This window comes from Populus euphratica, unplaced genomic scaffold, assembly GCF_000495115.2.
Source record: "Populus euphratica unplaced genomic scaffold, PopEup_1.0 scaffold113.1, whole genome shotgun sequence".
NCBI classification, from domain to species: Eukaryota; Viridiplantae; Streptophyta; class Magnoliopsida; order Malpighiales; family Salicaceae; genus Populus; species Populus euphratica.
The window spans coordinates 58,972-72,535 of NW_011499984.1; the positions used below are offsets into that span (position 1 = coordinate 58,972).

The 13,564-nt window shown below is 34.7% G+C and overlaps 1 protein-coding gene across 1 annotated transcript; it reads right to left on the reverse strand.

Moving 5' to 3' along the window:
* Nucleotides 1–8,004: 8,004 nt before the first annotated feature.
* LOC105139960 (uncharacterized) lies at nucleotides 8,005–12,382 on the reverse strand. The gene is made up of 4 exons (XM_011046609.1): nucleotides 11,765–12,382; nucleotides 8,780–8,818; nucleotides 8,658–8,702; nucleotides 8,005–8,561 (listed from the first exon to the last, which is right to left on the reverse strand). Exons 1-4 carry the CDS (start codon nucleotides 11,789–11,791, stop codon nucleotides 8,172–8,174), a joined length of 501 nt encoding a protein of 166 aa, XP_011044911.1. The 5' UTR covers nucleotides 11,792–12,382; the 3' UTR covers nucleotides 8,005–8,171.
* Nucleotides 12,383–13,564: the final 1,182 nt, after the last annotated feature.

Genomic DNA, 13,564 nt, shown 5'->3' on the forward strand with positions numbered 1-13,564 from the left:
CTCAGGTTGGAATAAAATAACACAGAAACCGGTGATGCATGGAATTACATAGAAGAGCCTTCGCAGTGGTTAATTACAAGGTACCGAGTATATGAGGAGGCTTCTTAGACTATGCACCATAGTTTTTAAATTCCACTTTGGGTAAGTCCTGTGTTATAGGTCAGCTGGGATTATCTGCTTAAGTTAGATTGACCTATTTTTATATAAAAAATAAAAATAATATTATTTTAAAATAATTTTTAAAAAAATTGACTGAGTTTTTCCTATATTTATTGAATGAAGGGTCTATTAAGGTTTTTATTTAGATTAGTCAATTCTCCTTTTATTTTTATTGAAACTTGGTTCAATTTAAATCTTGAATCACCTGGGTCACGAGTCAACCATCAGACCATGCTACTTTTTAAAATAATATGCACACCTTATCAACGATCAAAACTTGATGCTTTCTTGCACCAGCCTACACACAAGCAACGAAGTCAAAAGCTCTCCCGACACCTAATTTAGCCAACTTATCTTGGCTTCTTAGTCTTTTTTATTTTTTTTTATAATCATAAAAAATATATTGAAAAGACTATAAGGCTAGCAAAATACTGGATTCTTAGTCCTTAAAATACAATTGTTTGTTTTATCAAGAGGTTTGTTGGGCTGTGGACTACACCATGAGGGATAACCCCTCTCCATTACATGATAGTGAAATGAATTAGAGTCACTGAACTCCTTAAACATGCTTTGTTAAAGAGAGTTGTCGGATATTCTACTGCCATGCTATCTATTTTTTTGTTATTCAAAGAAAACTCAAGAGCTTAATATTATGTGTGTGGACACAAATGGACGGTGGCAGCCATGGTTGACATAGTTATAGTCAAATGGTGGGTGCCTAACTTGCCCACCATTGTTGAACAATTGTCTCCCTCATCAGCTATAAATAGAGGGTGTATTGATAGCTGATATAGACCACGAAATAGAGAGAAACACAGAAAGAGAGCTAAGGGTGAGAGTTGAGTTGAGTAGAGAAGTTTTCTCCTCCTCCTTGTTTTGTTGTTTGTATTGCTTTTGAACTTGATTAATACAAACCAGTAGCTCCGTGGAGTAGGCAAGTTGCCGAACCACGTAAATTTGTGTATGTTTGAATGCCGGAATGTCCTAACAACTGGTATCAGAGCTTGTTCTTGAAAGTTCTTAAAAAAAAGGGTGTTTGATCCAAACTCAAAAATCAAAGTTCTCAAAACGTGTTTTTGAACATACTGTCGCACGTCAAAAAAAATCCGCGCGGCATTGGCTCCGATGATTTTTCATCGTTTTTATTTGATTTGATCTTGTTGGATTCGTTAGGAGTCGCCACCTAGTATTTAATTGAAGGTTACTAGGAAACCCGGTTGTACTGGTCTTGTAAGAGATTCACGGGTAAGGGACCGGTTGTGGTTAGGGAAGGTATTAGCACTCCTAACGCACCCTACCTGAGGTAAGCTGCTTCATGGACTTGATGTGTTAAAGAAGTTTTAAAAATTTTGTCTTTTCATCGGATTTTAGAAATACAACTTTCATACAAGTTTGTACTTCTACACCGTGATCCAATCAAAATATTAAATTCTTCTTTATTCTCTACAATTTTATCATAAATAAAAAGAAAACATTCATAAGACAAATACAAACACACACACACATGCATTTTTTTTATTCTTCTTCTTTTTCTTTTTTCTTTTCTTTTTCATTTTTTTTTACATCCACATTACAAATTATAAAAATCCAAAACTAAATAAAAATTACATTAAATAATTTAAAATTTACAAAACAGTCCCTAAAACCCCAAAAATTGCATTAAAGTCCTTTATATGAATAATGCTCGTGAACAGTGTCGGAGGTGGCAGAACCAGTAGATCGGGGCTGTCTTCCTCTTCTATGTCTTCCGGCGCCGGCGGTGGGTGTTGTGATTTGGGTTTTCAAATCGAAAGCCATGACAGATTCTGGGCAAAGCTTCCAACGACCATTACTCATCAACCATTGAAAACATAATAAATATCAACAGTGAAATGATAAACCGACATCTCATGCAACACATATCCAAATATCAGCCGGAGTTAACGGTTGGATCTCCCTAGATCGGAGTTAGACCGAAACTGACCTGAGATTGGCGAGCCACTGTTGAACACGTATAACACCTTTTTGGATGGGTTTCATCTCATCTCCACCGTTCAGAATGTGCAATACACCCATACGCATCACATATCCAAAACTCAGGTTGATCCAACGGTGAATAATGAAGAAATAGGCTGGCGGCTCTAACTGTTCCAAGAGGGGTTTGCCCAGAAATATTCAAATGGTAATATTTCTCTCGTGGTTTCAAATATGAATGATCGCGCCGGTAAGAATGTAGACAATATAGGGACGCACAACATACCCAAATTTCACGTTGATCCAACGGTAGAAGAGGGAGAAATCGTTCGGCAACGCTGACAGCTCTAAGGGGTGAGGGAGGCGGCGACTCTTAGAGAAAAATGTTAGGGTTTTTTGTGTTTTAGGGTTTCTTTTCTCCTTCTTTTTGTCAAAATTGACCCCCTTTTTCTTTGTGTTAAAGGTTGCTATTTATAGGCAAACTTTTGCTTGGATTTCAAAATTGGTCCCTCAATTTTATTTTTTTTGTAAATTTTGATTTTTTTGTATTTTTTTGTATTTTTTTGAAAACAAGCAATATCAACATCAACTTAATGAGAAAAATCAATGATTTTAAAAATAACGCGTTAAAAGTTGAACGCGTTCCAAATATCTTTGAAAATTTAAATTCTTATGAGATGATGTTGAAAATGCTAAAAATGATGCAAATATGTTTAAAAATGTATTTTTTGGATTTTCACTGTTTTTCTCTATTTTTTTGGTTTTTTTAAAAAAATTTATCAAAATATGGATCAAAATTGGGGAATAACCCAAAATTAGGTTATGACACATACCACCGTGAAGAGGACGATGAGAGGAATCCACTGGTGAAAACCCGATGAAAATCCGACGTCCTGCATGCCCGCACGCGCCGCCATCAGCACTGTTCACGCGCACCGACACGCCTCACGCGTCTTCCTCGCCGTTTCCTGCAACTTGACACCGCCATGTCATCAGACACGTCAGCCGTTCGACACAGTCAGCAGCCGTGTCACCTGCCACATTAGCAATTTGACCAGTCAACCTGCCACGTCACCTGAAAATCTCCATGGACCTGACACGTCAGATTTGGTGGACCCCACTTTGCCTACGTGTCTGACACGTCAGTTACGCCACGTCAGCATAACTGGGTTTTGATCCGGTGTGGCGCAGCGACTATTCCTCCTGCCACGTGGCTTCATCTGCAGCGTCCAGTTATCCTAAATTTTGATTGTTTAAATCGGAGCCATCTGAAGTCCGATTTGGGTGATCTCAGTGTCGTTTCCAGCATTTTTGGCCATTCCAGACACATCTGTAAGGTCAGATTTTGGAGATTCGAATCCGAGAAAGAGTAAAAATGGTTGATGAAATAAAGGCTGCAGGAATTGAAAAATTTGATGAAACTGATTTTGGATATTGGAAAATGCAAATTGAAGACTATCTATATGGGAAGAAACTTCATCTTCCTCTGTTGGGGAGCAAGCCAGAAAACATGTCAGAAGAAGATTGACAAATTCTTGATAGACAAGTTTTGGGCATTATCTGACTATCATTATCAAGAAGAGTTGCTCATAATGTTATAAAAAAGAAATCCACAGCAAGATTGATGGAAGTCTTGTCTGGGATGTATGAGAAGCCATCAGCAAATAACAAAGTGCATTTGATGAAGAAGATGACAGAAAGCACCTTTATTACACAGCATCTTAATAATTTCAACACCATCACAAATCAATTGTCATCTGTTAAAATTGAGTTTGATGATGAGATCCGAGCACTTATTTTGCTAGCTTCACTTCCAAGCAGTTGGGAAGGTATAAGAACAGTCGTAAGCAACTCAGCTGGAAAATCCAAATTAAAATATGATGATATCCAAGATCTGATTTTAGCTGAAGAAATATGAAGGAAAGACTCGGGTGAAAGCTCATGTTTAGGTTCAGCTCTTAACATCAATACTCGAGGAAGGAGACAAGACAGAGGCTTATGCAAAGGCAGATCAAAATCCAGGTACAGAAGCAAAAGCAAGTTTGGACCCAGGAAGCAGGTTAAATGTTGGAATTGTGGCAAACCTGGTCATTTCATGAGGAGTTGCACAAAACCAAAGAAACCTGAAGCTAATTCTGCAAATGCCACTACAGACGAGGTACAAGATGCTTTGATCCTTGCTGTGCATAGTCCTATTGATGATTGGGTTCTTGATTCTAGAGCTTCATTTCATTGTACTCCACACCATGAAATGATGCAAAATTATACTGCTGGAAATTATGGGTTAGTCTATCTGGTCGATGGACAACCATTGGATATTGTGGGTATAGGAGATGTGCAAATCAAGATAATGAATGGATCATATGGAACTTGCAAAATGTAAGGCATGTTCTTGAACTAAAGAAGAAGTTGATCTCGGTCGGACAACTTGATGATAGTGGCCATTCAATCCTTTTCTCTGGAGGAATGTGGAAGGTATCAAAGGGAGCAATGGTTTTGGCTCGTGGAAAGAAAACTGGCACCCTGTATATAACCACAAGATCAGCAGATATAATTGCCTCTACTGAAGCAGAAAATCAAGCACAGCTATGGCATTGTAGACTTGGCCATATGAGTCAAAAGGGGATGAAGATACTTCAGTCAAAGGGAAAGCTGCTAGAGTTAAAAAAATGTTGATCTAGACATTTGTGAAAGCTTTGTTCTTGGAAAACAGAAGAAACTCAGTTTCTTAAAGGTTGGCAGGATCTTAAGACCAAGAAAGCTAGAACTGGTGCACACAGATTTATGGGGACCAGCGTCAGTAGCATCTCTTGGCGGTTCTCGGTACTATGTGACTTTTATTGATGAATTCAGCAGAAAGGTATGGGTCTACTTTCTGAAAAATAAATCTGATGTGTTTGACACATTCAAGAAATGGAAGGCTATGGTTGAGACTGAATCAGGTTTGAAGTTGAAATGCTTACGATCTGATAATGGAGGAGAATACATTGATGGAGGTTTCAAGGAGTATTGCGCTGTCAACGGTATCAGAATGGAAAAGACAGTTCCAGGCACACCACAACAGAATGGCATTGCTGAACGGATGAACCGGACCATCAATGAACGAGCTAGAAGCATGAGGTTGCATTCTGGGTTACCTCAAACATTCTGGGCTGATGCCGTTCATACTGCAGTTTACTTGATCAACCGTGGACCATCAGTTCCTTTGGAGTTCAGACTGCCCGAGGAAGTCTGGAGAGGAAAAGAAGTACAGCTTTCTCATCTAAAGGTCTTTGGGTGTGTTTCCTATGTGCATGTAGACTCTGATGCTCGCAACAAGCTGGATGTCAAATCAAAGAAATGTTTCTTTATTGGCTATGGAGATGAAGAATTTGGATTTCGGTTTTGGGATGATCAGAACAGGAAGATTATCAAAAGCAGGAACGTGATCTTCAACGAGAAAGTTTTGTACAAAGACAAATCAAGTACAGAACTAGAGATCATTGATTCAGATATGAGTCCACAGAAATCTGAATTCATATGATTAGAAGGGCTTCCTGATGTTACCACTCAAGAGTCCTTACAAAAAAGTTCAGGTACATCAGTACCCACCATTACTACACAAGACAATGCAGAGCCAAGTGAACCAACTGTTCATAGGTCTTCAAGGACTATAAAGCCGCCACAACGGTTCACACTTCTACTGAATTATATCTTGCTGACCGATGGTGGTGAACCATTAACTTATTAAGAATCCTTACAAGATGGAAACTCGAGCAAGTGGGAGTTAGCCATGAAGGATGAGATGGAGTCATTGTTGAAGAACAAGACTTGGGAGTTAACCAAACTGCCTGAAGGAAAGAAGGCTTTGCAAAACAAGTGGGTTTACAGAGTAAAGACTGAGCATGATGGAAGCAAACGGTTTAAGACAAGACTTGTTGTAAAAGGGTTTCAGCAAAAGAAAGGGATCGACTATTCTGAGATATTCTCTCCAGTTGTGAAGCTTACAACAATCAGAGCTGTTCTGGGGATAGTAGCTGCAGAAAATTTACATCTTGAACAATTAGATGTAAAAACAACATTTCTTCATGGTGAATTGGAGGAAGATATTTACATGCAACAACCAGAGGGGTTTGCAATACCAGGAAAGGAGAGTCAAGTTTGCAAGCTAAAGAAGAGTCTATATGGTTTGAAGCAAGCTCCAAGACAATGGTACAAGAAGTTTGATAACTTCATGTGTAGTACGGGATACACAAAATATCAGACTGATCATTGTTGCTATGTCAAACATTTTGACAACTCCTATATCATTTTACTGTTATATGTGGATGATATGTTAATTGCAGGATCCAGCATAGAAGAGATTGACAAGCTAAAGCAACAATTGTCAAAACAGTTTGAAATGAAGGATCTGGGAGCTGCTAAACAAATACTTGGCATGAGAATCATCAGAGACAAAGACAAAGGCATACTAAAGCTTTCACAAGTAGAGTATGTCAAGAAGGTTCTCAGCAGGTTTAGTATGGATACATGGACCAGATTCCATACGCCTCAGCTATCGGCTCTTTGATGTATGCCACGGTCTGTACTAGACCAGATATTGCTCATGCAGTGGGAGTTGTAAGTCGATATATGAGCAATCCTGGAAAGCAGCATTGGGATGCAGTGAAATGGATCATGAGGTACTTAAAAGGCTCATCGGAGACATGTCTTACTTTCACAGCTGGCGGTTTGAAACTTGAAGGCTTTGTAGATGCTGATCTAGCAAGAGATGTTGATAGTAGAAAGAGTACTACAAGTTATATATACACTCTAGGAGGCACTGCTGTTTCTTAGAGTTCTACCTTACAAAAGATAGTTGCTATTTCAACAACAGAAGCTGAATATGTTGCAGTTTCAGAGTCTGTAAAAGAGATAGTATGGCTACAGAGTTTCCTGCAAGAATTGGACAAGATGCATGGAAAAGGTACTTTGTATAGTGATAGTCAGAATGCAATCTTCCTTGCCAAGAATCCAGCATTTCACTCCAGAACAAAGCACATACAGATCAAATATCACTTCATCCGACAATTGCTCGACGATGAACAACTGTTACTTGAAAAGATCTGTGGAAGCAAGAATCCAGCCGACATGTTAACCAAAGGAGTTACTCTCGATAAACTGAAGCTGTGTAAAGCTTCAGTTGGTCTTGAAGATTAAAAGACAAACCTAACACCATTTGTGTCCAAGTGGGAGATTGTTATGTGTGTGGACACAAATGGATGGTGGCAACCATGGTTGACATAGTTATAGTCAAATGGTGGGTGTCTAACTTGCCCACCATTGTTGAACAATTGTTTTCCTCATCAGCTATAAATAGAGGGTGCATTGATAGCTGATATAGACCACGAAATAGAGAGAAACACAGAGAGAGAGCTAAGGGTGAGAGTTGAGTTGAGTAGAGAAGTTTTCTCCTCCTCCTTGTTTTGTTGTTTGTATTGCTTTTGAACTTGATTAATACAAACCAGTAGCTCCGTGGAGTAGGCAAGTTGCCGAACTACGTAAATTTGTGTGTGTTTGAATGCCGGAATGTCCTAACACTTAATTTGTCTCATCCTTTTTTATATGTATAATATTAGAGAGTATATTAAAAAGATTATAAAAATTATAAATGGTAGAGAATAATATAAATCAGAATCTTATATAATAATTTAAGCTATTAAATTGAGATGATTTTTTAACATGATATCAGAACCTTGATAATCAAGGAGTTATAAGTTAACAAAAAAACTATCTATATTTTTTTATTATATTATAATTTGATATCAACAAACAAATCTGAAGAGATTATTTTTTGTATATATAGGTGAAGTTTGAATCCAAAACGGATCATTGCACAGTGGCAACAGCAGCAAGAGATGAAACGTTAAGATTTTAGAATGTTTTTGGAGTTCCAGAAGTGGCTGCTAAAGCTGCTTCTAAAGCAAATCCTGAGCCATTTTCTCACTTGAATCGCCTTCGCTGAAGCTTAAATGAAAACAGAACAACAATTCAATAAATATCGCAGAAGATGTGCCAATAATTTGTCTCATCCTTGTATTCTACCTCTCTTTAGTTAATTTATAGACGAACACACATACTACAAAGATAAAAGGCAGAAGACATATTTTGATGGGATTATCTTTCTTTTGACGAGCATATACATACTCTACTGTTGAGTAAAAACATTGCCAAACTGCACCAAACAATCCAAAAACCTCAGCAATAGTGCCAAAAGTTCTTCCAGATGGTAAGGTATCGCGATGAAAATTGAGCAATAGGGTCTTCTCATTCCTTGCTTCCTTTCGAGCAGTGTAAAATTCAATGCCAGCAAGAAGCAGAGCTATAAATGCCAACACCATCCCAGTTAATGCATGACCTAGCTGGTCAAAAACCGCTGATAGAATCTCTAGAATTAAGTTTGTCATCGGCAATGTCCATTCTATTATTTCCTATAAAAAGATGAGTAATAAACCAAGTAATTAAGGAAAAAAAATGTTTTCGTAGTTGAATTTATTGAATAAGATATATTAATTTGATCCACTTACTCTTACAATAGATGAAGTGTTTCCATCATCCAGCAGCTCTTTTGTCTGCACCATATTTTATTAATTATTAATAAACAATACAATTTTTTTCCAAAAATAAAATTATGTATGAATAGTCTTACAATAGATGAATTGTCTCCACCATCCAGCAGTTCTTCTGTCTGCACCATTTAATTATATTAATAAACAAGGCAACTTTTTCCAATAAAAAATAAATAAACTTCTGTATGAATTTTCATCTTCTAACCATATTTATGTGGCCAAGTTGGTATTTAATGACATTCTGATCATCTTTTTACTCTAATGAATATCGGTTCATCAAACAATATTTTCTAATATGTGGAGGCTGCCTTTAGGTATTTCTTCACCTCTTCGACAACCTCTTGCACAAACCCCGAATCAGGACTGTTCAGAGTGAAAGAAAGTCAACAGTAACAAAATAACAGAGCATGCAAGCTACAAAAAAAAATATCTTTATTGATCTATCTATATTATTTACTAATGTCTTTGAAAGGTCTACAAGTTGTGTTAGTAACCATTGATTAATAATTAATAATATTTGCTTAATTATCTTAATTCAATAGCATAAATAATTAAGTGAAGTTTTAAAATATAATTTATATAATTTTTTAATATTTTTTCAAATGAAAGTTTTTTAAATTTGAAATTTACATAGACTTATACTACCTTGTATTTAATTTTTATCAAATAAAATAAAATGAAAAAATTCAAACTCGTAACTACTTGATTAATAAGATTTTAATACTATGTCAAATAATCATTTTAAACTAATAATTTAAGTTAAAATCTCAAGATATAATTTATATAATTCTTTAACAAAATACAATGTTTTTGAAAGCTTTACAGATTATGTTGGCATTAAATCATGTTTTAATTATAATATTTGCTTGTGTGTGCATACCACATTTATAATCTCAATCATTTTAAAAAATCAAGCAATTACTAAGTTCTAATAAATTAAAGTAAGGATGATTTTTTTTTCTACATGATAAAACGCAAGCCCTAAGTATGTTTTTTTTTTAAGATAAATTTTTAGATTCAAACTTTTTTAATTATTATAAAAACTAAAAATAATAAATATATACGGTTGAACAATATTATTTACTTGAAAGCTCTAGGTCGAACCAATTCCTAGGGCCCAATAGAGCCCTAAAGATGAAAATGGAGAGAAGGGAGGAGGTTGGCCTGACCAAATCCTACACCTAGCCTAAATGAGGGTGGTGGTAGCCCAGCCAAAGGTGGGAAGATGGGTTACAAAAGATGGGGAGTGGGGAACAAAAGAAAGAATAAAGAGGGAAGGGAGAAGGTTGCCATAAACAAACCCAAAAATGGTGATTTAGTCTGGTTTACAAAGATTGAGAGTTTTAATTCATTATATAGAGATGTACCTTTAAAAAAATTATATAAATGATCTACTAGATATTTTTATGAACCACAACTAAGATAAAACTTGGTAACGATTAGCCTAAAATAATAATTTAAAATGACAATAATATGAGGTGATCGTTGTATTAAACTCAAAATTTTACAAGAAAATCTTTAAGTTATTTTGCCTGAGATAATCACTTATGAACTCTTATAAAACAAGTTTATAAGTTCCAAGCCTATTAAAAAAAAAAACCCTCCAAAACCTAGTGTACAGTCAAGAAAATAAAAGTTTTTCCTGACATCATGAATAAGGATGTACGATTTTTAATATATAAAATAATTATATTGTTAAATTAAATTATTATTTTAACTCAGCTATTTTGTTTAACTGCTGGAAGAACTGAGAAAAAGAATATATAATTAGGATGCTTTTAAGGGTTAATAATTAGAATCAAAATAATGATTCTAAATATTAGGTTTTGTAATTATTCAGAACATTAGATAGTATAATATGTTATAAAATTAAAGAAAAAAATGAATGATAGAAATAAAGAGAATGAATGATGATATTGTGTTAAGTTTTTTTTATTATATAAATGGATTTATTAAATTTCTCTGTACGGAAGATTGTTTTTTAAATTATTTAAGAAATAACTTAGTTTTTGTTGATATACAAACTTATTCTAAAATATACTTAATCAAATAAAAAAAAGATATTTTCTTAAATTCTAGTCGGTTATTGATTATAAACCTTGCTATAATAGGTAGTTAATGATACTCAATAAATAAAAGAGATAAAATTTGAATAGATGTTTGGACGAAAAGAGACAATAGTAGCCGTTGGAATGATCTGATAATTCTCATCATAAATAGGATGTCATTAAGAATTATGAATTAAGATTAAGAAAATACACTGTGAATGATTTATGGAAATTTGTTTTGATGGCATTGGTAATATTATAGAATATTTTAGTGTGTGTGTGTGTGTTAAATTTTTTAATTAAATTTGGATTATATAAAAAAAATAAGATGTATAATGGATGGCTTGTTCTCAATTGTATATATTAGATAGATTCGATGAGGTTTTTTTTTTATAAAAAAATTAGCATGTGTATTATTTGCTATAGTTTTATTGGTTGTCAGCATGACAACAAAAAGTGACTTAGAGAATCGATCCTTAATGAAGACAATGTAGAATTTTCTTATACAACTCTCAGGGCCAGGGTGAAAATGCCCCCTTCCCGCCAACTCTCACATTGTCATTTCTCATTTTATGTTCTAATTAAAATTTAATAGCATGCGCAACCATTAGGTTTGTTATAAATTAAAATCTTTAAAAATTCGTGAGTTTGTTATATTTTAAAACACTCAAATACTAAATAAATTAATTTATAATTATAGTGAGACATAAAAATACATAATTTTATTTATCTATATAGTTCGTTGAAAAAGTTTATTAATTTATACTTGTCCTATGTTTAAACTGTAATTAGGAAAAAACATTCTAACAAATAAATATAGAGTTAATATATGGATTTTTAAACTAAATAAAAATATAAAAACAATATTTAATTTCCTGAAATTATCGTGCATCTTAATTTCAAGTTTGATGGTTTTGTACGAAGTACGAACGGAGAGATAGCAGTTCTCTGATTTGCTAATAACATAATGCAAAATATGTATCAAAGTCGAATATAAAAAAAGTCGAGGATATGTACCCATTTTCCATATCCTTGAGATGCCATCCAGGTAGTTTTCCAGCTTCCTCAAAAGCTTCTCTCCACCTTTTCACCGTCTCCAATTTGTCCTTAAATATTTCTTCGTGTCTGTTAAAAGCATCGGAGAAAACACCTTTCTGTTCTTAAACATCTGAAGAATCTAAGTTATAGAAAACTGGAAGAACAACATGTCCAGAGGTACGTTTGCACTGGAGAATCTCGACGAGTTCTTCAAGACACCACCTGGAGGAAGCATAGCCTTTGGAGAAGATGACTATAGAAATCCTTGATTCTTGAATTGCCTTAATGAATTGGGAGAATTCTTTTTGATCTAGAGTTAGATCGTTATCTTCCTGAAAGACATAGAACCCTGCGAGACGTAAGGCAGTGTAAATGTGATTTGTAAACTCGTTGCGAGTATCTGGTCCTCTGAAACTGATAAACACATCATGGGTCCATCCATGTCTAGAAGAAGACGGCGGAGAAGAAGACTGAGACTCAAAGGGCATGGAAGCCATAGAAAGGCACAGTTCAGCAATCCAAGTCCAGAAGAACAGAACTGAGGCTCAAGACTCGTTGTTTCTCTCTTGGAGAGAGATCTGTCGTCCCGTCCGAGAGTCTAACAGTCAACGCACTTGTTTCTAATCATTTACAGGACAGATAATAAGGGATTTTTCGTAGCATATGATAATTATTTGGTAATTTAACATCTACACCAATTAGTCAATGCAATGTAGCAATAGTTAAAACTCAAGTTGGAATAAAATAATACAGAAACCGGTGAAGCATGAAGTTACATAGAGCCTTCGGAGTGGTTAATTACAAGGTACCGAGTAGACGAGGCTTCTTAGACTATGCACCGTAATAAGTCATGTTCTCTTTGTTTTTTCTTTAGTCTAGTCGACGGAATATCAGAAATTTGTTGCATGTCTTTATTCTCCAATTTATATAGGCCATAAATTTATCATAAATACCTGGTCATGAATTTGATTGCTATTATGTCCGTTAGTAAACAACCTTTTATCGTGGTCGAATGGTCCGAAGTACAGCTTTTCTTTGCTTAATGAATCCGTCATGAATTGTCACAAACTGTCACATTGTAGGATGTGGACTCTCTGTATAATTGCTTCTTCATGGTACATTTACGTGATCATGCAATGAAAGCTTCACCAACCAATAAACTGTTATCGTGCTGTGCTCCTTACGGTTGAATTTTCAAATGGACTGATGCATCATGAAGTTGGGATTTCTGTAGTTAGTATACTCACTTGGATTGTTGGATATAGATTATGATATGGTGTCTCAATATACAACTTGTTTCCCTGCTGCCACTTGTGGCTGATTTGTCAAGGCATTGTAAACAATCTCAACTAGATTATTTTAAATCATTTATAAGAATAAAATATACATATGTTTTAATTTATTCTTTTTACATTAAGCTTTTTAATATATTTTGAGCTTATTGAAATTTATTTTTATGAATTTAGTATTTTTAAGAGATTTTATATATTAATTGTTAAAATATAAAAAAATTTATATTTTATATTTTGAATCTTATTTCTTGTGATAGGTTTTTCATTGTGTTATAATTTTAAAATATAAATGTGTGCTCAATCCAAGTTAAAATACACAAATCAAGTTTTTCAGGAAAGTATTATAAATAAAAATTTGAATTTATTTAAATTTCTAATCAGAATTACAAAATTGAGCTGAAATACTACGGCCAACAAGATTCTCTCTGCTTTGTCAAACATCTCCCGCACATTTGCTTCACTTTCTCCAAACCACATTGTTAGCACT